The sequence below is a fragment of the Bos mutus genome, chromosome 18 (assembly GCF_027580195.1).
Source record: "Bos mutus isolate GX-2022 chromosome 18, NWIPB_WYAK_1.1, whole genome shotgun sequence".
NCBI classification, from domain to species: Eukaryota; Metazoa; Chordata; class Mammalia; order Artiodactyla; family Bovidae; genus Bos; species Bos mutus.
The window spans coordinates 7860830-7888602 of NC_091634.1; the positions used below are offsets into that span (position 1 = coordinate 7860830).

The window sequence follows — 27773 nt, forward strand, 5'->3', positions numbered from 1 at the left end:
GTTTTGGCAGTCTCTCCCGAGGCCGTTGGCCGCGCATGCGTAGTGAGCGGCTTCGAGGACTTGAGGCGGTGGTAAGCGCTCCTCTCCCTCACAACTCCCGGCATCGGCACCGCCTGCCTGCTAATGAAGCCTCAAAATAACGTGGTTTTAATCAGCTTAATACACGCATCTCTCGCGCCCCATCCCGAAGGACTTCGGCACAGTTCCAAAGCCTTCCAGACGTTCCCCTCCCAGCCCTGCCTCCACAGGCTCTTCCAGCTACTGCCTCTCCCTCCTGGAGACACACAGCCTACCCCTCACAACCTCGTGCTCCCCACACAGATCATCTCGGCGGTTAGCCTCAGCACCCCCTACAAGTCTTGGGAACCTGCGTCCTTCAGCGCCCTCCCGCCAGGTCTCTCACGTGTTCTTCCAGCCACACCCCTCGCCACCCCCCGAAGCCCCACCCCTCACAGGGCCCGCAGCCCCGCCCTTTACAGGTATTCTTGCCCCTCCCCTTTCAAAGCTCCGAAGTCCTGCTCAGGACGGTTATCTGTGTCTCTGCCTTCGTCAGGTCCCGCAGCCCTAGCCCTCTCCAGTCTTTGCAGCTCTGCCCTTCCCTCGCTAGCCCCGAAGCGCCGCGCCTCAGGCTCACACATTCTCCTCTCCTCAAAGGCCCTTTCAGCCCCGCCCATTCTAGTCCTCCACAGCTCCGCCCCTCGCCCGGCCTACAGTCCCGCCCTTCACAAGGCTTACAGTTCAGCCCTCACAGGCCCTCCCAGCCCCGCCCCTCGCAGGATTCCCTCAGCCCCGCCCCTTGTAGTGCTCCCCTAACTCATCTGTTCTTAGCACCTGACCTTTCTGAAGGCTTCGTCGTGGCCTCCTCGGCCCCTCCTCCCCAGCCTCCCCTCCCACGGCTTTCTTCTGTGGCCTTGGTCCCTCCCCGGCTGCTGTCCTCAGACCTTCATTGGCCTCTTATCTCCCCAGTAACCAGACCACAACAGTGAGATTGGAGTACCCAGGACAGGTCAGGCACTCCAGCAGGTAGGGACCGGGCCTCGCTCTCAGCCGACCGGGGCGGGGGTTTCCCCTGCCTCTGTGCTGCCTCCTCCCCAAACAGCCCCACCTCGGAGATACCGAGGGTCTAGAGGACCCCGTCCCAGAGTCAGAGCCGTGACGCAAGACAGAATGTGAGAGGTGGGAGGTTGGGAGGGGCGTGGGAAGAGATCTGACAGGTGCCCCGCTCTGACTCACTGGAGGAATTGAGACTCAAAGAGAGGCCAGTTCTGGGGTCACCCTCTTCCAGTGCCTAGTACCTCGCTGTTCATTGCCCACCCTCCTCGCCCTCTCCTCGCCGTCTGAAGGGGTCCTGTGTCGCCCCTACAGAAGCCTCACCCTCTTTGGCCAAGATGCCTTTTGGACTCTCGGCTGGGAGCACTCGCTCCGAGGATGGAAGTGAGGCCTTCCTGGAGGGAATGGGTAATTCCTGCTTTCTTTATTTTATTCATTCTTTCCCTCGGTTTTCCCATGTTTCAGGTCCTGTGCAGCGGGGCCCTGGGGACCGGGAGGGTTTTCAGGAGCGCCCTCTAGTGGCTACACACTTGCTCCGGAATGAAGGTGGAGCCGGGCCTGAGGGAGTGGGATGGCCAGGAAGACTTCCTGCAGGAGAAGTTTGAGTGAGGCCCGGAACGTCTCCCAGGAATTACCAACAGGAGAAGGAAGGGAAGAGTGTTTCTGCAGAGAGAACAGGATGTGACTAGAGCAAGGTTTCTTTACCTCCACATCGTTGACCCTTGGGGTCAGGTGTCAGATCATTCTTGGATATTAGGGGGAGGGTTCTGTGTGCTGGAGGATGCGCAGTGCTCCCCTGGCTTCTACCCACTGCATGCCAGTAGTACCCTCCCGACCCTCCCCTCCCCTGTGGCAATCAAACATGTCTTCAGACACTGCCAAATGGCCGTAAGGGGACAGAATTGATCCTGGTTGAGAACTATGCCGTGGGGGATGGGGAGCTAGTGGATGGGACCAGAGAGGTGGGTAGGGTCGGGTTTGTGGGGCCTGGAACCCCAGGCTGTGGAACTGCAGCTTTGGAGGTGCTGGAGCACAGGGAGGTCTGTGACCACTCTAGGCATGGAAAGACCCTCTGGAGCTGTGAAGGGAGCCAGGAGGTTGGGGAGGAGGCTGGGGTGATGGTCCAGGCAAGGGAGGGTGAGGCCTGAGCCAAGGGGATGGGCTGAGAGTGAGGAGGCGGGAGGGTGGGGCTGAGGAAGGGTGGTGGTGGGGTTGAACAGGAGGGATGTAACAAGAAAAGTGTCCCCCCCCCGCCCCCGGGGACTTGGCACATGTCCCCAGCTTTCCCAAGTTCTAGGTCCTGTGCTTCTGCTCCCTGAGGACTGTGAGGCTTCCCTGGAGTGCCCTCTAGTGGGGAAACAGAGGCGTGCCCAAACCCTGGATAGAAGTGGGTTTGGGGCGGGGGAAATGCGGAGGTCAGCTTAGGGTACAGGCAGTATGCAGGGATGAGGAAGCTTGAGAGAGACAGGAACTGAGACGCAGCCCTAGAGTGGTGAGGGGGACTGGGTCTGCAGTTCAGCTGCAGTTGGTGAGCCTCTAAGGGAGCCAGAATTCCTGGGGTTTGGAGAGGGAGGGGCTGGATTCCCATGAATCCCTTGCCTGGTCCCACGCCTCAGTGGACTGGGAGCTGAGCCGACTGCAGCGACAATGCAAAGTGATGGAAGATGAAAGGCGAGCCTACAGCAAAGAAGTTCATCAGCGCATCAACAAGCAGCTGTGAGCCTGGGTCCCTGGAGCTGGGGAGGGGGCTGTTAAAGAGGTGGGGGTTGCATTCCTGGGTCTGAGAGGGGAGGGCAGGCTCAGTGTGTCTGGACTTCAGTGATGCTGAGCTCTGCCCCTTCTGGCTTCCCCTCCCTCTCCCTGCCTGGGCAGTGAGGAGATCCAGCGCCTGGAGGGGGTGCGACACAAACTGCGGGTGCAGATCAGCATTGCCCAGAGCCAGGTCAGGCGGCTGCGGGACAGTGAGAGGCTGGAGAGCATGGGTCACCTGCTCAAGTGCCAGGTCCGGGTGCAGGCCGAGGTCAAGGAGCTGCAGGCGCAGAACCAAGCCCTGGACAGAGAGGTGGGTCCTGGGGCCAGACTCGGTGGGTCCTACTCGGGGGCAAGTGTCATAACCTCTTTGAGCCTCACCTTCCTCATCTGAAAAGTGGGGTTATTGAAAGCATCGAAATGGGGTCATTTCAATGGGGTTATTGAAAGTTATTGAAAGCGTCCTCTCAAGGGAGTTTGTGTTCAGGCTCCCATAGGAATTATGAGTCTTTACTGCTTAGCACAGCCCCATGCCTTCAAAAAGGCGGTTAAGAGGGAAAGAGTCACCTTCTAGAGTCAGTGCATCCTGCATTATAACAAAATTCTGGTCCAGGCGCATCAGAGCTGTGTGACCGTGGGCAAGTCTTCTTCTCTCCGGGCCCTAGTTTCTTCATCTGCAAAAAGAGAATGTGGGTAATGCAGCAGAGTCTAGACCGACTTTTCATCCTGTTGGCTTCAAGATCCTGTTGTTTGACCCTGGAAATGTGTGACTTTTCTAGGCTAGTGTTCTTTTCAGTTTTTAGGACCAGGACTCACTGTGACACTGTTCATTTACAAAGAGATGCATATGGATGTAAACACACACACACAAGCAAACATATCAGAAACAAAGTTTCCCCAAATAATACTCTTCTCCACATGGGATCCGTTATATTTTCTTTCTTTTTTTTCCATTCTAATTTCAATTCTACTCTTCATTTTAGAAAGTTGCTTGCCAAAGGACTTCCCTAGAGGTCCAATAGTTAAGACTTTGCCTTCCAATGCTGGGGAGTCCTGGTTCAGTCCCTGGTTGGGGAGCTGAGATCCCACATGCCTTGGGCCCCAAAAACAAAACATAAAACAGAAACAATATTATAACAAATTCAATAAAGATTTTTAAAATGGTCCACATCAAAAAAATCTTAAAAAAAAAAGTTGCTTGCTGAGACCAAAAGATTTCTTGCACACTACTGGATCACAAATAGGAGATTGAAAGTCAGTTATCTTGATGGGCTGTATTAGTTTGCTATTGCTGCTGTAACAAATTACCACTCACTTGACTTAAAGTGACTTGAGAACTAAAGAACCTCTTGGTGAAAGTGAAAGAGGAGAGTGAAAAAGCTGGCTTAAAACTCAACATTCAGAAAACTAAGATCATGGCATCTGTTCCCATCACTTCATGGGAAATAGATGGGGAAATAGTGGCTGGCTTTATTTTTTTGGGCTCCAAAATCACTGCAGATGGTGATTGCAGCCATGAAATGAAAAGACGCTTACTCCTTGGAAGGAAAGTTATGACCAACCTAGACAGCATATTCAAAAGCAGAGACATTACTTTGCCAACAAAGGTCCGTCTAGTCAAGGCTCTGGTTTTTCCAGTGGTCATGTATGGATGTGAGAGTTGGACTGCGAAGAAAGCTGAGCGCCGAATTGATGCTTTTGAACTGTGGTGTTGGAGAAGACTCTTGAGAGTCCCTTGGACTGCAAAGAAATCCAACCAGTCCATCCTAAAGCAGATGAGTCCTGGGTGTTCATTGGAAGGATTGATGTTGAAGCTGAAACTCCAATCCTTTAACCACCTGATGCGAAGAGCTGGCTCATTTGAAAAGACCCTGATGCTGGGAAAGATTGAGGGCAGGAGGAGAAGGGGACGACAGAGGATGAGATGGTTGGATGGCATCACCAACTCAATGGACATGGGTTTGGGTGGACTCTGGGAGTTGGTGATGGGCAGGGAGGCTTGGCATGCTGCGGTTCATGGGGTTGCAAAGAGTCAGACATGACTGAGCGACTGAACTGAACTGACTTAAAGTAATACCAATTAATTATCCTGCAGTGCTGGAGGACAGAAATCCAAAATGAGTTTCACTGGGCTAAAATCAAGGTGTTAGCAGGCTGTGTTCCTTTAAGACCCTTCAGGGGAGACTCCATTTCCTGCTTTTAGAAGCTGGCTGCATTCCTTGGTTTATCGCTCCTTTCTTTTAAAATTTTTTATTCTCAAAATGATTTATTTTGATAGTGCTGAGTCTTCATTGCTGCTCTCGGGCCTTCTCTGGTTGCAGCAATCAGGGGCTACTCTCTAGTTACAGTGTATGGGCTTTCCCTTGCCATGGCTTCTCTTGCTGTGGAGCATGGCTAGGGTATGTGGGCTTCAGTAATTGTGGGCATAGGATTAGCTGCCCAGTGGCATGTGGGATCTTAGTTCTCCAACCAGAGGTTGAACCTGTGTTCCCCTGCATTGGCGGGCAGATTCCTAACCCCTGGACTGCCAGGGACGTCCTTATGACTCCTTTCTGTATCTTCTTAGCCAGCAATGACCAGTCTATCTTTCTCAAGCTGCATCACTCTGATGCCTTTGTCATCTCTTCTCCTCTGATTCTGACTCTCCTGCTTCCCTCTTTCACTTGTAACGACCTTTGTTATCATGTTGAGCTCATCCAGACAATTCAGGAGATTAACCTTGAGTCATCTCAACATCCTTGGCTTTATCACATCTGTAAAGTCCTTTTTGCCTCTTCAAGTGACATAGTCACAAGTTCTAGAAATTTGGATGTGGATATCTGGGCAGGAGAGTGTGGGGTGTTGGGGGTGGCTTATGTGACTTGTTGCATGAATTCAGCAGCACCCAAGAATAGCTTCTAAATGCTTACTCCCATTTTCTGAACCTATCACATCAGAAACTGATGACAGACAATCCTTGGATTGTACCAGTTCATAGCAACAATCTAGTGTATATATATATGTGTATGATAAAATTCAGCATCCGTTCATGTTAAACTCTTAGCAATCCAAGAATAAAAGGGAATTCCCCAAATTTGATGAAGGGCAACTATAAAACATCTACAGCAAACATTATATTTGATAGCAAAACATAAAAAAATTCTCCTTGAGATCAGTAACAATATAAGGGTGTTAGCTAGCATCACTTCTGTTTGACATTGTACTGGAATTCCTGTCCAGCCCAGTATGGGAAGGAAAAGAAAAATAAAACAATTTAAAAATCAGAAGAAATGAAATGGTCAGTATTTGTTGGTGATCTATTTGTGTACATTGAAGGTCCAAAAGAATCTAAAACTAACTTATATTTAACAAGGTATTTTAGCATTGTGGCTGGAAACAAAGGTTAATGATATTTCTCTGTATTAGCAGTAACTATTAGGAAATTAAAGAAAAAAAAAGACACATTTATAATAGCCAAAGGAAGTACCTGGGAAGAAATCTAACAAAAGTATGCAAGACCCCTATAGAATAAATTGTAAAAGTGTATTGAGGAATATTAAAGAATGCTGGGGAAGATTTCCCTGATGCTGGGAAAGATTGAAGGCAAAAGGAGAAGGGGGCAGCAGAGGATGAGATGGTTAGATGGCATCACCAACTCAATGGACATGAATTTGAGCAAGCTCCAGGAGATAGGGAAGGACAGGGGAGCCTGGTGCAGTCTATGGGGTCAAAGTGAGTTGGACACAGCTTAGTGACTGAACAACAACAAAAGAAGAATTTAATATTTGAGTCATCTTTTTTTTTTTTGGCCGCTCTGCACGGCATGCAGGATTCCCAACCGGGGAGCGAACCTACACCCCCTGCAGTGGGAGAGCAGTCTTAACCACTGGACCACCAGGGAAACCCCAAAGAAGAATTTAATAAATGTGGAAGTATACCATGTTCATGGATTGGAAGAGTTAGTGTTGTAAAATGTCAGATCTCCAAACTGATTAATAAAAGTAATGTAATTCCAATCAAAACACTAAAAGTTTTTTATTTTTAATGGATGAAATTGACAGATTCTAAGATTTATAGAGAAGTGAAGTGAACAAGATGACTAAGATTTACTTAAAAGAACAGTGTGGGAATTCCCTGGCAATCCAGTGGCTAAGACGCCATGCTTCCACTGCAGGGGACACAGGTTCAATGCCTGGTCAGGGAACTAAGATCCTGCATGTCATGCAGAGAGGCCAAAAAGGAAAAATTTTAAAAATAAAAAGAAAAGGCCATAGGGCTTTCTTGGTGGCTCAGTGGTAAAGAATCCACCTGCCAATACAGGAGACATGGGTTTGATTCCTGGTCCAGGAAGATCCCCCCTGCCCTGGGGCAACTAAGCCTTTGTGCCGCAGCTACTGAAGCCCACTGACCTAAGGCCTGCGCTCTGCAACCAGCGAAGCACTCAATGAGAAGCCTTCACACGGCAAATAGAGAGTAGCCCCAATTCTCTGCAACTTGAGAAAGCCTGCAGACAGGAACAAAGACCCAGCACAGCCCCAAAAAAGAGAGAGAAAAGTCATAAAAAGGTATCATTACACACTCACCAGATTTTCAAAAGCGAGTGTCCAAATACGCCAAGTGCCAGGGAGAGAAGGAACAGTGGGAACTCTTAAAGAATTGCTGGTTCATAAGAGCCCACCAACTGGAGGGAGTCTAAATTGTCATGTATATTCTGAAAAGTTTTTTCCCCCATTATCTATTAAATTTGAAGAGAAACATACCCTGTGAGCTGGGGTTGCATCCACTCCACACGGATGGTTACCGGAAGCAGGCTTGGGCTCCACCTGACCATGACACTCATAGGATCCAACAGGCTGTCACCTGGCACCAGGTTCACTTAACTGCAGAAGGACAGAGGGCAGGACGCAGCAGCATCTTTGCACGACAGCATCCAGTGCATCTTCCTTGAGCATTCAGGGGCTACTGCTCAGCATCTTCAGTTGGACGATACCATATGGGTGGGTGTTGCCCACCCTGGCATGGGGATGTTTTTTATATTCAACACGAGCCACCACTTGTAACCAATTATCAGAGCAGCTTGTATGACCCCACCAGGAACATACTACGTTATAAGAAATACCCCACAAGGAAACCAGTTTTCTATTCATTCATGATCACATAAGCCTCCGGTGTCTACAAGTCCACTCACAGTCCTTCCAGTCCGACATAGTTCACAATCAGGGGCCACCTTTATAGTAAACATTGTTGCCTGGGAACCACAGCTGGCATTCTGTATTTACCTTAAACCCAGCATGTTTCCATGGAAATGGTGTTAGAAGGAAGTAAACCAAAGTCATCCCCCAGTAGAAACTGGTTTCAGTTCAGTTAAGTTCAGTCACTCAGTCATGTCCGACTCTTTGCGACCCCATGAATCACAGCCTGCCAGGCCTCCCTGTCCATCACCAACTCCTGGAGTTCACTGAGACTCACGTCCATCGAGTCAGTGATGCCATCCAGCCATCTCATCCTCTGTCCTCCCCTTCTCCTCCTGCCCCCAATCCCTCCCAGCATCAGTCTTTTCCAATGAGTCAGCTCTTCGCATGAGGTGGCCAAAGTACTGGAGTTTCAGCTTTAGCATCATTCCTTCCAGAGAAGGCAATGGCACCACATTCCAACACTCTTGCCTGGAAAATCCCATGGGTGGAGGAGCCTGGTAGGCTGCAGTCCATGGGGTTGCAAAGAGTCGGACACGACTGAGTGGCTTCACTTTCACTTTTCACTTTCATGCATTGGAGAAGGAAGTGGCAACCCACTCCAGTGTTCTTGCCTGGAGAATCCCAGGGACGGGGGAGCCTGGTGGGCTGCCGTCTATGGGATCGCACAGAGTCGGACACGACTGAAGCGACTTAGCAACTTCCAAAGAAATACCAAGGCTGATCTCCTTCAGAATGGACTGGCTGGATCTCCTTGCAGTCCAAGGGACTCTCAAGAGTCTTCTCCAACACCACAGTTCAAAAGCATCAATTCTTTGGCGCTCAGCCTTCTTCACAGTCCAACTCTCACATCCATACATGACCACCGGAAAAACCATAGCCTTGACTAGATGGACCTTTGTTGGCAAAGTAATGTCTCTGCTTTTGAATATGCTGTCTAGGTTGGTCATAACTTTCCTTCCAAGGAGTAAGCGTCTTTTAATTTCATGGCTGCAGTCATGAAATTAAATTTCAAATTAAATTTAATTTCAAATCTGCAGTGATTTTGGGGTCCCCCAAAATAAAGTCTGACACTGTTTCCACTGTTTCCCCATCTATTTGCCATGAAGTGATGGGACCGGATGCCATGATCTTTGTTTTCTGAATGTTGAGCTTTAAGCCAACTTTTTCACTCTCCACTTTCACCTTCATCAAGAGGCTTTTTAGTTCCTCTTCACTTTCTGCCATAAGGGTGGTGTCATCTGCATATCTGAGGTTATTGATATTTCTCCCAGCAATCTTGATTCCAGCTTGTGCTTCTTTCAGCCCAGCATTTCTCATGATGTACTCTGCATATAAGTTAAATAAGCAGGGTGACAATATACAGCCTTGACGTACTCCTTTTCCTATTTGGAACCAGTCTGTTGTTCCATGTCCAGTTCTAACTGTTGCTTCCTGACCTGCATACAGGTTTCTCAAGAGGCAGGTCAGGTGTTCTGGTATTCCCATCTCTTTCAGAATTTCCCACAGTTTGTTGTGATCCACACAGTCAAAGGCTTTGGCATAGTCAATAAAGCAGAAATAGATGTTTTTCTGGAACTCTCTTGCTTTTTCCATGATCCAGCGGATGTTGGCAATTTGATCTCTGGCTCCTCTGCCTTTTCTAAAACCAGCTTTAACATCAGGAAGTTCACGGTTCACGTATTGCTGAGGCCTGGCTTGGAGAATTTTGAGCATTACTTTACTAGCGTGTGAGATGAGTGCAATTGTGCGGTTGTTTGAGCATTCTTTGGCATTGCCTTTCTTTGGGATTGGAATGAAAACTGACCTTTTCCAGTCCTGTGGCCACTGCTGAGTTTTCCAAATTTGCTGGCATATTGAGTGCAGCACTTTCACAGCATCATCTTTCAGGATTTGAAATAGCTCAACTGGAATTCCATCACCTCCACTAGCTTTGTTCGTAGTGATGGTTTCTAAGGCCCACTTGACTTCACATTCCAGGATGTCTGGCTCTAGGTGAGTGATCATACCATTATGATTATCTGGGTCATGAAGATCTTTTTTGTACAGTTCTTCTGTGTATTCTTGCCACCTCTTCTTAATATCTTCTGCTTCTGTTAGGTCCATACCATTTCTGTCCTTTATCGAACCCATCTTTGCATGAAGTGCTCCCTTGGTATCTCTAATTTTCTTAAAGAGATCTCTAGTCTAGTCTAGTCAATCTAATCACACTAGGACCACAACCTTGTCTAACTCAATGAAATTAAGCCATGCCTGTGGGGCAACCCAAGACAGGTGGATCATGGTGGAGAGATCTGACAGAATGTGGTCCACTGGAGAAGGGAATGGCAAACTACTTCAGTATTCTTGCCTTGAGAACCCCATGAACAGTATGAAAAGGCAAAATGATAGGATACTGAAAAAGGAACTCCCCAGGTCAGTAGGTGCCCAATATGCTACTGGAGATCAGTGGAGAAATAACTCCAGAAAGAATGAAGGGATGGAGCCAAAGCAAAAAGAATACCCAGCTGTGGATGTGACTGGTGATAGAAGCAAGGTCCGATGCTATAAAGAGCAATATTGCATAGGAACCTGGAATGTCAGGTCCATGAATCAAGGCAAATTGGAAGTGGTCAAACAAGAGATGGCAAGAGTGAATGTTGACATTCTAGGAATCAGCAAACTCAAATGAACTGGAATGGGTGAATTTAACTCAGATGACCATTATATCTACTACTGCGAGCAGGAATCCCTCAGAAGAAATGGAGTAGCCATCATGGTCAACAAAAGAGTCTGAAATGCAGTACTTGGATGCAATCTCAAAAACGACAGAATGATCTCTGTTCGTTTCCAAGGCAAACCATTCAATATCACAGTAATCCAAGTCTATGCCCCAACCAGTAACACTGAAGAAGCTGAAGTTGAACGGTTCTATGAAGACCTACAAGACTTTTTAGAACTAACACCCAAAAAATATATCCTTTTCATTATTGGGAACTTGAATGCAAAAGTAGGAAGTCAAGAAATACCTGTAGTAACAGGCAAATTTGTCCTTGGAATACAGAATGAAGCAGGGCAAAGACTAATAGAGTTTTGCCAAGAAAATGCACTGGTCATAACAAACACCCTCTTCCAACAACACAAGAGAAGACTCTACACATGGACATCACCAGATGGTCAACACCGAAATCAGATTGATTATATTCTTTGCAGCCAAAGATGGAGAAGCTCTATACAGTCAACAAAAACAAGACCAGGAGCTGACTGTGGCTCAGATCATGAACTCCTTATTACCAAATTCAGACTTAAATTGAAGAAAGTAGGGAAAACCACTAGACCATTCAGGTATGACCTAAATCAAATCCCTTATGATTATATAGTGGAAGTGAGAAATAGATTTAAGGGCCTAGATCTGATAGATAGAGTGCCTGATGAACTATGGACTGAGGTTCGTGACATTGTACAGGAGATAGGGATCAAGACCATCCCCATGGAAAAGAAATGCAAAAAAGGAAAATGGCTGTCTGGGGAGGACTCACAAATAGCTGTGAATAGAAGAGAAGTGAAAAGCAAAGGAGCAAAGGAAAGATATACCCATCTGAATGCAGAGTTCCAAAGAATAGCAAGAAGAGATAAGAAAGCCTTCCTCAGCGATCAATGCAAAGAAACTGGTTTAGATTTGTCAGTAACCCATCCTCCCACCCAATAATGGCACTTCTGTGTATATACCCTGGAACCAGGATTCGTGAAAAAATGTTGATAGATGCATTATTCATATCATCTAGCTCCAGATTAACCCAAATGTCCATTAATATTTGAATGAATAAATAAATTGTGGTATATTTTTATAATGACATAATATATGTGTGTGTGCTCAGCCACTCAGTCGTTTCTGACTCTTAGCAACCCCATGGACTGTAGCTCACCTGGCTCCTTTGTCCATGGGATTTCCCAGGCAAGAATACTGGAGTGAGTTGCCATTTCCTTCTCCAGGGGATCTTCCCCACTCAGGGAGCGAACTCTGGACCTCTGCATTGGAAGTGCAGAGTTGTAACCACTGGACCACCAGGAAGGTCCCTACTACATCACTTCATATAAGAGACTTGAGCATCCTTGGATTTTGGTATCTGAGAGGAGTCCTGGAACTAATCTCCTGTGAACACTGAAGAATGTAATTTTTCTGCAGAACTGGGAAACTAGTATAGTCAATTTCAAGCTACCAGCAATTGAACTCATGTACTTCCTGAAAATGTAACTGTGAGCTCTCAAGCACTGTCTGAGGAGCCCCAGTATCACACTGCTAACAACTCTATTACAGCGGCTTGGCTGAACAACCCAGTAAGGGTTTGCATCCTAACAACCAGAAACCACTTGGAAAAAAAAATATATATATATACATAAGTTGAAGAAAATCGTGTTTAGTTCTTAAAAACCACGATTACCTGTGGGATGTTTCTGCCTTTGGGGCACTGTGCAACTTTTCAGATCTTGGTTAGCTTGGACTCACCACTCATTCCATACTGATTTCTGTGCAGCACTTGCGTTCTTTTTCTAAACTGAAATTTTACTGAGATAATGATAGATTCACAAGCAGAGAAGTCCTTGTATGCTTTGCCCAATTTCTCTCAATGGCACCATTTTGGAGTTTTGATTCTTGTTTTTTCAAAAAGATGTGTCATCCAAAGGAATGTAGCACCACATCCTGTTGAACCTGGCAACGACCTTGAGCTCCCAGTTCATGTGGTGTCTGACTAATGTCCATGTGTCTCCCTCAAATTTTAAAATATCCCTATGGTTGCCCCTTTGAGTTTGCTGCAATGCTCTGGGGGTGCCTTGGTGCATGCATGCATTTCTTAGGGTGGCTTACACGACAGAAATTCATTGTCACACAGCTCTGGAGGCCAGGAGTCCATGATCAGGATGTGAGCAGGACTGGTTCCTTTGGAAGCCTTGAGAATCTCTTCTGTGTCTCTTGCCTGTGTTCTGCTGGTCTACCGGAAACCTTTGGCATTCCTTTGTATGTAGAAGCATCACGCTGATCTTTGCCTTCATCTATTTTTTTTTTCTCTTAAAAAAAAAATTATACAATTTTAAAGGTTATACTTGAGGAGATGTCTGTCCAGGGGCAAGCATTTGCAGCAAAGGGCCCCAGGTCCCAGTCTATCTCACTCTCAGACTCTTGTCTCCACTTTGTTCACTGTGAGTGGTGTCTCATCCACCCAGATCACATGTTTCTCCCAAAATACCAGAAAAGATTCAGGCTGGCTCAGTTTGGGGCACACATCCATCCCTAAATGGATTAGCTTGGGGCTTCCCTGGTGGCTCAGTGGTAAAGAATCCGCCTGCCAATGCAGGAGACACGGGTTTGATCCCTGATCTGGGAAGATCCCACGTGCTGCAGAGCAACTAAACCTGTGCGCCACGACTACCAAGCCCGCGCTCTGGAGCCTATGAGGTGCAGCTACCGAAGCCTGCGAACCCTAGAGCCCGTGCTCTGCAAGCAGAGAGGCCACTGCAAGGAGAAGCCTGCTCCCCGCAACTAGACAAAAGCCTGCATGGCAATGAAGACTCAGCACAGCCAAAAATAAATAAATACAACTTAAAGATTATTAAAAAAAAAAAAAAAGAATTGTCTAGACCTGGGTCATGTGGCCAGCAGGGCGGCTTCTTACGGTTGGAAGCCAGACCCACGTGGAAGGTTGGGTACTGATCTCAGAAGCAGGTCCAGCTGATGGCCAGGCACACAAGGACTGCTCCTGTCAACCGCCCTAAGTCACTCACCCTCCCACTCACCTCCTCCCTCCCTCCCTCCATCTCTCCCACATCTCCTCAGCCAACAGGTACCACCCTCTTTCCCCAGATCCAGGAATGGGAGAGCCGGAACTCTGCCCACAGCAAGAATGCCAGGTCTCCAGGATGCGTCCAGCATGACAAGGTCAAGAGCCAGCGAAGGATCAAGAGTCTCGAAAACCAGTTGGACAAGGTGAGGGTCCGCCCCTTGGCTGTCCCCAGGCCCGAGTTCTGGGGTTTACGGGAAGACCTGAGCATGGGAGTCAAGTTTTGGAAATGGTGGACCAGGTCAGGAGACACGATCCCGGAGGGATGGAGGGTCCTCCCTGGGAAGGAGGCTGATCCTTGGGTCCTTGGCGACGCTCTCAGGGTCCCCAAATTGGGAACGGGCCCCCAGTCTGGCAAGTGCCCTCTCCTCTGCTGAAAGTGGAGAATGGAGGCAGGCCAGGTGTCAGACAGGCTCTCAGCACCCTCTCCCACCCCAGGTCATCTGTAGCTTTGACATCCAGCTGGCTCAGAACGCGACCTTGAGGGAGGAGCTAGATCTCCTGCGGATCGAGAGGAACCGCTATCTGAATGTGGACTGCAAGCTCCAGAAGGTCAGTGGCCCTGAAGCCCAGGAGCCCGTGGCTCAGCCCGCGGCTCAGCCCGCGAGGAGGGTGGGGATGCAAGAGTCACCCTATCTTCTCCAACCCTCCCGCCTCAAGTGCAGAACCACCCAGAACCATGGATTTACTTGAGTCTGGAGGGAATGGAGACCTGAAAATGTTCCAACAAAGACAACTGCCTCAGATGGAAGCAGAGATGTCACTTTTGAGTGTCGTCACGGGGTTGGGGGGGAGGGGTGGTGGCCGGGTGGGCGGGCAACAAAGGCTTCAGCCAGACCATTTACATTCCACACGTTTCTCAATAAGCTTAGAAGTTCTTTGAAGAACGCTCCCTTCCTCCCTCTGCCTCCCTCCCTTCCTTTTTTTTCTCTTCCCCTCTCTCTAAGTTTTACTTTGAAATAATTGCAAATCTGCAGAAAAAGGTGCAGAAATAGTACAAAGAACTATCAATCCTTCACCAAGATTGGTAATTTGTCATTTTGCTCTGTCTGTCTTTCTGTCTCCGGGTAATTGTTTTTTTACTGAAAATAACATTGTCACGATTTGAGAGCTCGATGTAGACATTACAGAACGTCATTAAGAACGTCAGTGCTTATTTCCTAAGCACGAGACCATTTTCTTACATAAGCAAAGTGCCCTTGCCCAAGTCAGGAGCTTGAACATCGTTACAGTTCTCAATAGTCCATATTTAAAGTTCATGATTATGCCAACAGCATCCCGTGATAGTTAATTTAATTATCCTGCTGCAGGCTCTTGGCCAAGATCCCACAGTGCGTTTGGTTGTCCTGGCTCCCTTCATCTAGAACAGTGTCTTGGCACTTCTTTGTCTCCATGACTTTGACATTTTGGAAGTACCCAGCCCAGCTGTGCTGTGGGACATCCCTCACTGTGGGCTTATCTGATCTTTCTCCATGATTAGATTCAAGTCGTGCATTTTAGGTGAAATATCACTGAGGTGGTATTGTGTCATTTGTGGGCATTACACCAGGAGCACGTAATGTCAGTTTGTCCCGTAACTAGTGATGTTGACCTTGATCGCTTGGTCAGCCGGTTTCTCCAATAGAGAGTTTCCCTCTTTATAATGAATGGGTCCAGGGAGATTCTTTGAAACCGTAAATATCCTGTTTCCCAACACATTTCCACTCTAGCCTCTCATAATGATGATTTTTGCCTGGATAATTATTACTGTGCATGCATGCATTGTGTCCAACTCTTTGTAATCCCGTGGATTGTTGCCTGCCAGGCCCATCAGTCCATGGGATTCTCCAGGCAAGAATACTGGGTTGCCATTTCCTTCTCCAGGGGAATCTTCCTGACCCAGGGATCAAACCAGGGTCTCCTGCATTGGCAGGTGAAATGTTTACCACTGAGCCACCTGAGAAGTCCAATTATTACTGTAATGGCTACCAAAGAGTGATTTTTTTTTAAACTCTCTATCATTTCTTCTTCATTTAGAAAATGGCATTTTACTTAAGGAAGAACTTCTTAAGTATATTTGTGGATTGTCAGTAAGCATTCGTGTATTCTTACTTTATCTATGACTTATAATCCATAGTGTGCATTACTTATTGTGATGCTCAAACTGTCCCAGACTTCTCTGGTGGGAGTGCCTTTGAGCTGGCTTTTTTGACAAGCCCATCGTCCCCCCCCACCACAGGACTTCCTTATTTTCTGGCACAAGAAGATAGTCCAGACTTTCTTGTACTTGTTCTGCCTTAACTCTCGAGTTGGTGTTTCTCCAGAGTCCTGGTTCTTCCCAGTGGGAAGTAGGTGCTGAGAAACCAAAATATAGGCTCTAGGAGTCCTCACTGCCATTGGGGTGTCACTGACCTGAGGCCCTTTCTCTGGAGAGAGCTAGGAAACACACACACATTTTAAAATCACGAGTTTGCGTTGGTGTCTCTCATTCTGACCCCAGCACCACTGCCTGATTCCTGAACACTCCCCATTTTATCTCTGTTTCCCCCACAGTGGGAACTCTAGCTGCCGATAGCACTGTTATACGTACTCACGTTCAACCCTACGAAATGCCCAAGAGAGGTTTGGAATTGTTACAACTGTACTAACAACCCTTGAACCTGAGAGATCACAATTCATTTGCTTATTGTTTTATCCTCTATCCATCCATCCATCCATCTACACCTTATTCAGAAGTTACTAGGATTAGTTCCTATTTTTTCTTGGTCTTCTTTGTGGTTCTGTTCTTTGAAATATAGTTAGGTTCATTTGCTTCTCTTCATATTTGGTTTTAGTTCTGTCCCCTATTCTTGTTGATTGAATTTTCTTTGTGAACACGTAAACCATTGACGGGTTCCCAAATCAAAACTATCCCAGGGACTTCCCTGGTCCAGTGGCTAAGACTCCGCATTTGCAATGCGGGTGTTCCATCCCTGGTCAGGGAACTAGATCCCACATGCAGCAACAAAGACTGAAGATCCCAAGTCCCGCAACTAAGACCTGGCATAGCGAAATGAATAAATAAATTTAAAAAACTACTCCAAAGGTTTAGTCATTTCCTCATCATTTCCTCATCATTTCTTCTATCCATTCCCACTCAGCCCCCGTAGTTTCTGGTTCTCTAGCCTGGGTTTCTTGTTGCAAAAGGGTGTGTGTGTGTGTGTGTGTGTGCACGTGTGCACATACATATATAGGGGCTTCCCAGGTGGCGCTAATGGTAAAGAATCTGCCTGCCAGTGCAGGAGGTGCAAGAGACGTGGGTTCAATCCCTGCTTCAGGAAGATCCCCTGGAATAGGAAGTGGCAACCCACTCCAGTATTCCACTCCTGGGAAATCCCATGGCCAGAGGAACCTGGTGGGCTACAGTCCATGGGGTTGCAAAGAGTTGGACACGACTGAGGATGCATGCAACATAGATATATATGTGTTTATACACATTAGTACATACATATACACTATACGTGTAAAAATATATACATGTAATTTCTTCCTTTCTTTCTCCTGAAAGAACCCTTTTTACCCATAACTCTGCACAGACACTTCCACAGAACTAGGAAACAGATTAGTGTGGTCACAATTTTGAAATTCACACAATTTTTTGACTCTACCTCAAAGTTAGGTCAGCACTCTTAGGAGTATCCTGAATTGGGTATTTCACTGCATTCCTGGTCATCAGTCTGGCTTTCCTCTCCCTTGGAACCTTCTTGAAAATCCTTTCATGGATTGCCGCTAACTAGGAAGGACCACATTTCTAAGGCACAGGAAACCCACTTCTTATTGGGGAGATACAGGCTCAAAGGAAAGCCCTCCAGTGGCGAGGGTGTCAGAAGTGGCCTCGGTCTTGTTCTCTTGGCAGGAGATCCAGCTCCTGAAGGACTCTGTCAGGAACCTCATGGTCTCCTCCACTTCCGCCTACACCGTCAGGTAGGGCCCCGGTAGGCGTCCTAGACGACTCAGTCCACGCATTTTCTTAACAAAGTGCTGGGAAGATTCCCACCTCATGAAACGGATTGTCAGAACCCCGCCCCCCACTTTTTCATAAGATGCCCCTTTCTTGCCCCTCCTCCACCAATCTTCCAGCTCCTTGGGCAAGGTCCTTCTTCTTGGGTGTATGAATTAACCTTTTGGCCCCTGTCTTTTCATGGCACATAGCACATAGGGATGTAGAGAAACTTAAGGGGAGTTCTCAGTGGCCCAGTGATTAGGATTCCAGGCTTTCATTGCCAAGGCCCTGGATTCAATTCCTGGTTGGGGAACTGAGATCCCAAAAGCCCCGTGGTGCTACCAATAAACAAATAAATAAATAATATATAAACAGATTTAAGTAAGCTCAGGATGCAGGGGCCAGGAACGTAGGAAGCGTTGGTTCAGTTCAGTTCAGTCACTCAGTCCTGTCCAACTCTTTGCAACACCATGGACTGCAGCACGCCAGGCCTCCCTGTCCATCACCAACTCCCAGAGTTTACCCAAACTCATGTCCATCGAGTCAGTGGTGCCATCCAACCATCTCACCCTCTGTTGTCCCCTTCTCCTCCTACCCCCAATCTTTCCCAGCATCAGGGTCTTTTCAAATGAGTCAACTCTTCGCAGCAGGTGGCCAAAGGATTGGAGTTTCAGCTTCAACGTCAGTCCTTCCAATGAACACCCAGGACTGATCTCCTTTAGGATGGACTGGATGGATCTCCTTGCAGTCCAAGGGACTCTCAAGAGTCTTCTCCAACACTGCATTTCAAAAGCATCAATTCTGCACTCAGCTTTCTTCACAGTCCAACTCTCACATCCATACATGACCACTGGAAAAACCATAGCCTTGACTAGACGGACCTTTGTTGGCAAAGTAATGTCTCTGCTTTTTAATGTGCTGTCTAGGTTGGTCATAACTTTCCTTCCAAGGAGTAAGCGTCTTTTAATTTCATGGCTGCAGTCACCATCTGCAGTGATTTTGGAGCCCCCCAAAATAAAGTCTGACACTATTTCCACTGTTTCCCCATCTATTTGCCATGAAGTGATGAGGCCGGATGCCATGATCTTCGTTTTCTGAATGTTGAGCTTTAAACCAATTTTTTCACTCTCCTCTTTCACTTTCATCAAGAGGCTTTTGAGTTCCTCTTCACTTTCTGCCATAAGGGTGGTGTCATCTGCATATCTGAGGTTATTGATATTTCTCCCAGCAATCTTGATTCCAGCTTGTGCCTCTTCCAGCCCAGCGTTTCTCATGATGTACTCTGCATATAAGTTAAATAAGCAGGGTGACAATATACAGCCTTGACGTCCTCCTTTTCCTATTTGGAACCAGTCTGTTGTTCCATGTCCAGTTCTAACTGTTGCTTCCTGACTTGCATACAGGTTTCTCAAGAGGCAGGTCAGGTGGTCTGGTATTCCCATCTCTTTCAGAATTTTCCACAGTTTATTGTGATCCACACAGTCAAAGGCTTTGGCATAGTCAATAAAGCAGAAATAGATGTTTTTCTGGAACTTTCTTGCTTTTTCCATGATCCAGCAGATGTTGGCAATTTGATCTCTGGTTCCTCTGCCTTTTCTAAAACCAGCTTGAACATCTGGAAGTTCATGGTTCACATATTGCTGAGGCCTGGCTTGGAGAATTTTGAGCATTACTTTACTAGCATGTGAGATGAGTGCAATTGTGTGGTCGTTTGAGCATTCTTTGGCATTGCCTTTCTTTGGGATTGGAATGAAAACTGACCTTTTCCAGTCCTGTGGCCACTGCTGAGTTTTCCAAATTTGCTGACATATTGAGTGCAGCACTTTCACAGCATCATCTTTCAGGATTTGAAATAGCTCAACTGGAATTCCATCACCTCCACTAGCTTTGTTCGTAGTGATGGTTTCTAAGGCCCACTTGACTTCACATTCCAGGATGTCTGGCTCTAGGTGAGTGATCATACCATCGTGATTATCTGGGTCGTGAAGATCTTTTTTGTAGTTCTTCTGTGTATTCTTGCCACCTCTTCTTAATATCTTCTATTAGGTCTATACCATTTCTGTCCTTTATCGAGCCCATCTTTGCATGAAATGTTCCCTTGGTATCTCTAATTTTCTTGAAGAGATCTCTAGTCTTTCCTATTCTGTTGTTTTCCTCTATTTCTTTGCATTGATCGCTGAGGAAGGCTTTCTTATCTCTCCTTGCTATTCTTTGGAACTCTGCATTCAGATGCTTATATCTTTCCTTTTCTCCTTTGCTTTTCAATTCTCTTCTTTTCACAGCTATTTGTAAGGCCTCCTCAGACAGCCATTTTGCTTTTTGGATTTCTTTTCCATGGGGATGGTCTTGATCCCTGTCTCCTGTACAATGTCACGAACCTCAGTCCATAGTTCATCAGGCACTCTTGTCTATCAGATCTAGTCCCTTTAATCTATTTCTCACTTCCACTGTATAATCATAAGGGATTTGAGTTAGGTCATCTCTGAATGGTCTAGTGGTTTTCCCCACTTTCTTCAATTTAAGTCTGAATTTGGCAATAAGGAGTTCATGATCTGAGCCACAGTCAGCTCCTGGTCTTGTTTTTGCTGATTGTATAGAGCTTCTCCATCTTTGGCTGCGAAGCATATAATCAGTCTGATTTCGGTGTTTACCATCTGGTGATGTCCATGTGTAGAGTCTTCTCTTGTGTTGTTGGAAGAGGGTGTTTGCTATGATATTTATCAATATTGGTTGAAAGAGACAGAGATTCTCTCAAGACACCTTCAGGTAAAGGGTCATGTTGTATGGAACCCTGAAGTCCCGGCTGCTCAGCTGATGGGCGTCACTCTCTGCCTCTGGGCTCCTGGGGGCTCCACCCTCTCTCTCTCCTATCCCATCTCTACTTTCTAAGCTTCAGCGCTGTTCTCTTACTCCAAGGGGTTTCTTAGCTTCTATTCAGTATCTTGTTTCTACCCCATGACTTCTGCTGATCATGGTTCGTGACTCCATGAGACATTGGCTCTAGCCCAAATCTACCTTAAGTTTTCTATAATCTTTCTTTTTTTGTTCCTTCTCTTTTTGCTTTCTTTCTTTCCTTCTTCCTTCCTTGCTTTGAGTTAAGATGCACATACAATTCACCATTTTAAAGTGCACCTTTCGGAGGCATTTAGTACATTCGTAATGCTGTGCACCATCATTTCTGTTTCCAATACCCCAAAAGGAGATCTGTGCCCAGTAGGCAGTCATTCTCTAGTCCCCTCTTCTCCAGCCCCCTGGCAACCAGTCTCCTTGTCATCTGGACGATTTACCTGTACATCTACCTGTCCCTAAGTGTATCTTTATGTTCCATGTAAATGGAGTGATATGACGTGTCCTTCTGTGTCTGGCTCCTTTCACTCAGTGTAATGCTTTCAAAGGTTCACCCACGTCGTAGCATCTCTCAGAACTTCCTGCATTTTTAGGGCTGATTCTTTTTGTCTGTTTGTTGTTTAAATTATACTTCTTTAAAACACTCATTTATTTTTACTTTTTGGTCACATTGCATGGCATGTGGGATCTCAGTTCACTGACCATGGATCAAACCTGCGTCCTCTGCAGTGGACACATGGAATCTTGACCGCTGAGCCACCAGGGAAGTCCTTTTATGGCTGATGCTGTCGTTTGTTACCTGTGGTCTGCCATGACCTCTTCAGAGCCTCAACTCATGGCTTCTGTTCACACATAGCTCTGGCTTCTTCCTAACTTGGCCTTCATAACATGACTTCTTGTGGCTTCTCTCTATACATCCTTTTAGCTTTGGCTTCCTGCTGTCCCCTTCTTAGCATCTCCCAGTGTGAATTCCGAGGAGAGAATCTGACTGGCCTGCCTCATGCTTTCTGCCAAGCCCCACCGGTGATGCTCTGTTGGCCTGTCTTTGCATCAGAAGCATCTGGCCCCTGCCAGCACTTGTCCAGTTGTCTGCAGTGGGCAGCCCAGCTGGGTGCAAGGAAGGGTGGTTTCAGCTAGAAGGCAAGGGACAGGTGTCAGGATCAACACTTCTTGTCGGACCAGCGCTTCCTAGCTGGGTGACCTGGGCAGGCCACTTACCCTCTCTGAACCTCCGTTTCCTCTATTGTGACATGGCAATAATAATGGGATCTTCCTCATGGACCCCTGTGGGCTGCTTTAGTACATATCCTGCAGGGCCTGGCTCTTGGGAAGTTGGGTTCCCTCTTCCTGGCCCTTCAGTGGGCCTGGGGCCCAAGACACAGAAAGAACGGTGAGTCCTGATCCCTGAGGGGCTCCTAGAGGGGTCTCTGTGGGCTGGGCCTGGTGGGTGCCAGGAGAGGGCTCCCACCAAGGAGGACTCAGCAGAATTTGAGTAGAGCCAGAAGCTTGTGCCCTGAGTCGAGGCAACTGAGGTTGGCAAAAGCGTGGAAAGGGGAACTAGACTGGTTTGTGGGACCTGAGAAGACTGAGCTGCTGGTCTCCCCACCTAATGACCCTCTGACCTTTGATCCTATGACCTGTAACGTAGGCTTGGGGCACTCTGAGTTCACAGTTGGCCGCACTACTGTTAAAAGCTTCACCTCCAGCTGAGCAGGCCGGGGGAGTTTCAGTCAGCAAGTGTCCCCAGCATCCTAACAGGGTGAGCACTCAAGGGCTGGTGATGGCACGTGCCTGTCCACGTGAGGCCCTGCAGGCTCCAAGCGTCTTATCTTTCCAACCACAGTACCCACCCCCACCCCAAACTCCAGCACAGTTACCTTATCACCTGGGTCCACCTTTTGGAGTCTGAGTATCATCTCTAACTGTGCCATCATTGCCTCTTGCCTCCTGTTCCACAGCCACATAATAATGGCCAGGCTTCCCCGATGCCCCGGGCAGGCACTGCAGCGGTGCCCCCTCAGTGGGCAAGACCATCAGTCACTTACATGGCCTACCCACCTCCTCCTCCTCCACCCCCTACTGCCCCGTAACCCCATCCTGACCCACCACTAGGAACCTAGACAGTTCTCTGCCTTTTGTGACAACCTGATTCTGCCCCATCCCTGGGACCCCAGGCTGATCCCATGCATCCTGTGACCCCAGGCTGGCTCTGTCCATCTCCGTGACTCCAGGCTGACCTCCCCCATCCCTGAGACCCCAGCCTGATAGCTAACCCTGCCCCATTCACCCTCCAAACCCAGGTTGACCCCAAATCCAACCTCCTGTCTCCCTGACCCTGGTCTAACCACCCCCCATCCCTCCCAGGGAAGAGGCGAAGGCCAAGTTAGGCATGCTGCGGGAGAGAGCTGAGAAGGAGGTGGCCCAGAACGAGACGGAGGTGCAGATCTTGCAGCGGCAGATCGCACACTTGGAGCAGCTGCACCACTTCCTCAAGCTCAAGAACGGCGACCGGCAGCCGGATTCCGCCATCGTGGAGAAGCGCGAGCAGCGAGGTGAGGCCCGGGGCCGCCAGCATGTTGGGCAGCGGGATGGGCGGGGCCGTCGGCCCCTGGTCTCAGCGTGGGGTGGGGCCTCCAGGGGCGGGGCGCGGAGGGGCGGGGTCTGCGCGACTGCGGGGGGCCGCCCTCTCCCCACCGGCCTCCCGGCTCAGGCCACACCAGCCACTGGTGGCCGCCCCGACGGCGACCTCATTGTCCCCTCGCCCCCCAGCCCGGGAGGTGGCCGAAGGCCTCCGGAAGACCTCCCAGGAGAAGCTGGTGCTGCGCTACGAGGACGCCCTGAATAAACTGTCCCAGATGACCGGGGAGAGCGACCCGGACTTGCTGGTGGAAAAGTATCTGGAGTGTGAGTACCTGGGGGTGGAGAGGGGCAGGCTCGCGGCCCCAGGCCCCCGGAATCCAGTGCAGGCTGTGCTCTGTCTCGGTCACCGAGGGCCACCGCTTTGGGCCTGGGCGGGGGGGAGGGGGGGGGGATGGGTCTTCCACCCTCGCTGGAGGACCCAGCGATCAGGCTCCGCTCTACTGGGCTCTTACCATCCGCTCTGCCTCTGCCACGCTCCTCCTCCCCGTCTTTCCCAATCTCCCTCCTTCCCCCATCTCGGGCCTTCTGACCCCTTCCTCCTGTGTTTGTCTCTGCGTGCGCGTCTCTTGTCTCTCCGGACCCTGCCTTTCCCCACTGGCCCCCAGTGGAGGAGCGGAACTTCGCGGAGTTCAACTTCATCAATGAGCAGAACTCGGAGCTGGAGCACTTGCAGGAGGAGATCAAGGAGGTGGGCGAGACCCGCCCCCTCCCCATCCCTGACTCCTCTGGCCGCCTTGTGTCCCCTCCGGAGCTGGGCCCAGCGTCGCGCCCCTACCCCCGCAGATGCAGGAGGCCTTGGTGAGCGGGCGCCGCAGCGAGGAGGACCGGCGAGCGCAGCAGGAGCAGCAGCGGGCAGAGCTGCAGCAGCGCGTGGACGATGTGCACTCGGAGGCCGACGACCTGGAGGCCCGCTACCACAATTTTCGCGAGCAGCTGGAGAAGCTCAAGACCAGTGAGCCCCAGGCCCGGCTTCTTCTTCTGGGAGGCTGTGATGAGCAGGCGGGGAGCCCTGCCAGAGTTGGCCACGGACAGACATTCCGAGGACCACTTTGTGCATTCCCTTGTCCCTTGTCTGTCCCATATCCATCCATCCATTCTGCATCCATCCATCCGTCCATCCTGCAGCAGCATCTATTCCTCCTTCCAGTGCAGAGGGACAAGAGTCAGGCTGCTGGGATTCAGCTGGGTCTGAATCCCAGCTCCCCTATCTGTGAACTTTGGTGTGTGGTATCCTCTGTTGGAGCCCCCCTGTAAGTGCCTACTTCGTGGGGTTGGCATGAGATTGGTGGGATGACAGATGGAGAGAGACAGGGAGAGGTGGCAGTGGTGACGGGGAGCAAGCAGGAAGTCTGCTGCACAGTAGGAGCTCAAGTCTTGGTAGACCCTGTTTGCCACAGCGCAAAGCCCTGTGCTAGGTGATGAGGACTGGGCAGGTTGGGGGGCGGGATAAGAGACTGGCTTCGGATACTCATAACCCAGGGGCTGGGATAGAGGATACCCTGGGGACTGCAGGAATGAGAGGATGCCTTTAAGTCAGCATGGAATGCAGAATTTGGGGGGGGGCCCAGTGCTCAGTGAAAAGTGGGGCCCCTTCTTGAAAAACCAGCAAGAATTTCAAGTGCCAGCAGCAGAACCCATGACACTGGCTCTGTCGGGTCACAGGGGAGGTCTCCTGGGAGCAATGATGCTTGAGGCTGATTTCAAAGGATGAGTAAGCAAAAACCTGGAGGGGGGGAATGCTCCCAGCAGGTGGGGTCCAGGCTTGGAGATGCGTTCAAGGAAGGTAGGTTCTCTGCGCAGAGAGGGGAATGAAGGGGGTGTGGGTGGGAGCTGAAGAGCCTCAAATCCTAAATGGATGCCAGGCTGAGGTTTTGCTCCTGGGGTTGTGGTGCTCAGGCGTCTCATTGCGGTGGCTTCTCTTGTTGCAGAGCACAAGCGTAGGGCACGTGGCCTCAGTACTTGCAGCTCCCTGGCTGTAGAGCACAGGCTCAATAGTTGTGGCCCTGGGTCTTTGTTCCATGGCATGTGGGATCTTGCTGGATCATGGATTGAGCCCCTGTCCCCTGCATCGGCAGGCAGATTCTTTACCACTGCGCCACCAGGGAAGCCCCTCCCTTGCTTTTTGTCCTCTGTCATGTGGAGCCTGGGGGCCAGGCACCCCGAGATGCCCGCCAACCCTCCTCCCCTGGCAGTCTGAACTTGGACAAGTCCCTTGCCATCTTTAAGCCTTGTTTGGCGTCTCCTCAGCCAGGGCAGCAGGGCCTTGAGGAGGAGAGAGCTGGCACTCCTTGGGCACTGGGTCCATGACCACCTGTCCCCTCTGACCCCAGACATCCAGCACCTCTTCACCAGGGCCCAGTGTGACACCACCCTTATCAATGACCTCCTCGGGATCAAGACCCACATGAGAGACCGGGACATCAGCCTTTTTCTGAGCCTCATCGAGAAGCGACTGGTGCAGCTCTTGACCGTGCAGGCCTTCCTGGAAACGCAGGTTGTGGTGCAGAGGGCATGGAGGTGGGGGGGGGGCGGTGCACCGGCCGGGGCCTTGAAGACGGACCTGAACAGACAGCCGACTTCTCCACCCTCCAGAACTACACCTCCACCAGCATGTTCAACGCTGCCCTCATGGTGCTGGGCCAGAGCTCCGAGGATTTTCCTAAGAAGGTGGCCCCACCTCAGCCGCCAGACAACCTGTGAGCCAGAGGGCCAGAGGGAGCGGCTGGGGAGGACGTGCCCTGGGGATGGAGGCGAGATGTGGGAAGGGGCCGTTCTTGGGGGGATCCCCTGGACTAGGGGGGCTTCCCCAGTGGCTCAGATAGTAAAGAATCTGCCTGCAATGCAGGAGACTCAGGTTCGATCCTTGGGTTGGGAATATCCCCTGGAGAAGGGAATGGCAACCCACTGCAGTATTCTTGCCTGGAAAATCCCATGGAGAAAGGAGCTTGGCAGGCTACAGTCCAGGGGGTCGCAAAGAGTCCATGGCGACTGAGTGACTGACATTATCACTTCCTTGAACTAAAGGGTGGGGGGTGGTAGAAGATGAAGCGGGTGCTTCGGGGGAGCCAGGAAGAGTAGGGTCTCCAGGGACAGTATGGACGATGGGGCCCTGGATGGACCAGACAGGGAAAAGACGCTCTGACCCCGGCGCGTGGCTGAGGGTCTCGGGACCTTGCAATGAGGAGCCATCGAACTTTCGAAGGTAGAGACTTAGAGTCCCTTCCTGCCTTTTCCCTCACTTCAGGGAGGACCCCCCAGGTTTTGAGGCCAAAGACGACTATCCTCTGAGCAAGGAGGAGCTGCTGAGCTCTGTAATGAAGGCGGTGAGGATGGGCGTCGGCAGGGGGCGGGGCGGGACGTGGCGGGGGCGGGGCCGGGATCCCGGCGGGCGGGGGCGAGGGCGCCAGTGGGCGCGGCCTCCCCCAGGGGCCCTAACTCACTTCCCCGGCAGCTGGAGGCCCGGGAGCAGCCAAAGGAGCAGCACCTGAAGGAGCTGGTCGAGAGCATCAAGGTGGAGAGCACCCCGAGCATGACCTCCAGCACCCAGAAGGTCAGCTCCAGCTCGCGCCTGGTGACCCAGCGGCCCAGTCAAGTTCCTGGGTCCATCATGAGCCACAGGACCAGCGGCATCCTGGTGTCCAGCGGAGGCCGTGCCACCAGCTCCAACGTGGGCCACGTGACCTTCGGGGACTCCAGTGCCACCACAGGGGGACTGATGTCCAGTCGAGGCTCCATCCCGGGCCGCGTGACCTTCCGATCCCCCAACTCTAGCAGCTACCTGGGGTCCACTGGATACGTGGGGTCCAGCAGAGACCACGACAGCTTTGAGGCGAGCAAAGGCCCTGGGTCAGAATCGAGTGGAGGCCTCGGGTCCAGCCCCGGCCCTGCCTCCAGCCCCGGCCCTGCCTCCAGCCCCGGCCCTGCCTCCAGCACCGGCCAGGCCTCCACCACCAGCAAGGACTCCCAGAGCAACTACTAGGGCACCCAGCCCCAGCCGGGCCCCGGCTCCTCGCAGGGCCTTCTCGGCGTCTCTGATTCCCTTCCCTGTGTTTCCGTATCTCTTCTATCAGCCCTCCCTCATCAGCCTCCCGGTCTCCCTCTCTGTTTCTGGCGCACCCTTCCCTTTCAGTTGCCGGATTTCCTGTTCCTGGGTTTCCCATTCAGTGTGTCCCAGTCTTGTCCCCATGTCTGCGTTCTCATCTCTGCTCTGACCTCTCTGATGACCCCTTCCCCTCCTGTTTCAGCTTCCCCATTTCTAACTCCCTCTCCTCACCTCCATCTCCCAGGCCCTCCTTGCATCTCATGTCCCAGCCCCTGTAGTTCCTTGTTCCCCTCAAGAGTCCTCAGTACTGACTAGTGGGGGAAGAATAGGGGCCAATGTGTCAGGGTTGGCGTGAGCTGTGACCATAGGAAATAAAGGCCAGAGTCTGACTTTTACTCCAGCCTGGTTATAAGTGTATTTGTGTGTGTGAGAGAAGACTTGAGACATGGCTGTTTCCTCTACCTCAGGCCCAGGGGGAAATGTTTGAGCCTGTTCCT

The 27773-nt window shown here is 50.0% G+C and overlaps 1 protein-coding gene across 10 annotated transcripts; it reads left to right on the forward strand.

The window, feature by feature from the left end:
* ODAD1 (outer dynein arm docking complex subunit 1) lies at nucleotides 1-27213 on the forward strand. Of its 10 annotated transcripts, none has more exons than XM_070387403.1 (16): nucleotides 1-71; nucleotides 967-1023; nucleotides 1366-1458; nucleotides 2667-2766; nucleotides 2923-3112; nucleotides 13810-13932; nucleotides 14225-14338; nucleotides 17661-17728; nucleotides 22959-23146; nucleotides 23364-23498; nucleotides 23840-23922; nucleotides 24018-24484; nucleotides 25587-25731; nucleotides 25827-25930; nucleotides 26479-26557; nucleotides 26686-27213. In XM_070387403.1, exons 3-16 carry the CDS (start codon nucleotides 1389-1391, stop codon nucleotides 27211-27213), a joined length of 2394 nt encoding a protein of 797 aa, XP_070243504.1. In that variant the 5' UTR covers nucleotides 1-71; nucleotides 967-1023; nucleotides 1366-1388. The 10 variants fall into 10 exon arrangements, with proteins under 10 accessions (XP_070243504.1, XP_070243503.1, XP_070243505.1 ...); XM_070387402.1 differs by having other exon boundaries at nucleotides 67-479; XM_070387404.1 differs by lacking the exon at nucleotides 1-71 and having other exon boundaries at nucleotides 498-1023; nucleotides 1344-1458.
* Nucleotides 27214-27773: the final 560 nt, after the last annotated feature.

Excerpts from the sequence above, each read along its gene's own strand:
- ODAD1 (XM_070387403.1), top strand. The coding sequence starts at position 1,389 with ATGCCTTTTGGACTCTCGGCTGGGAGCACTCGCTCCGAGGATGGAAGT. Across the intron at positions 1,459-2,666 it reads GGCCTTCCTGGAGGGAATGG|TGGACTGGGAGCTGAGCCGA; the intron begins GTAATTCCTGCT and ends CCCACGCCTCAG. Across the intron at positions 2,767-2,922 it reads CAGCGCATCAACAAGCAGCT|TGAGGAGATCCAGCGCCTGG; the intron begins GTGAGCCTGGGT and ends CTGCCTGGGCAG.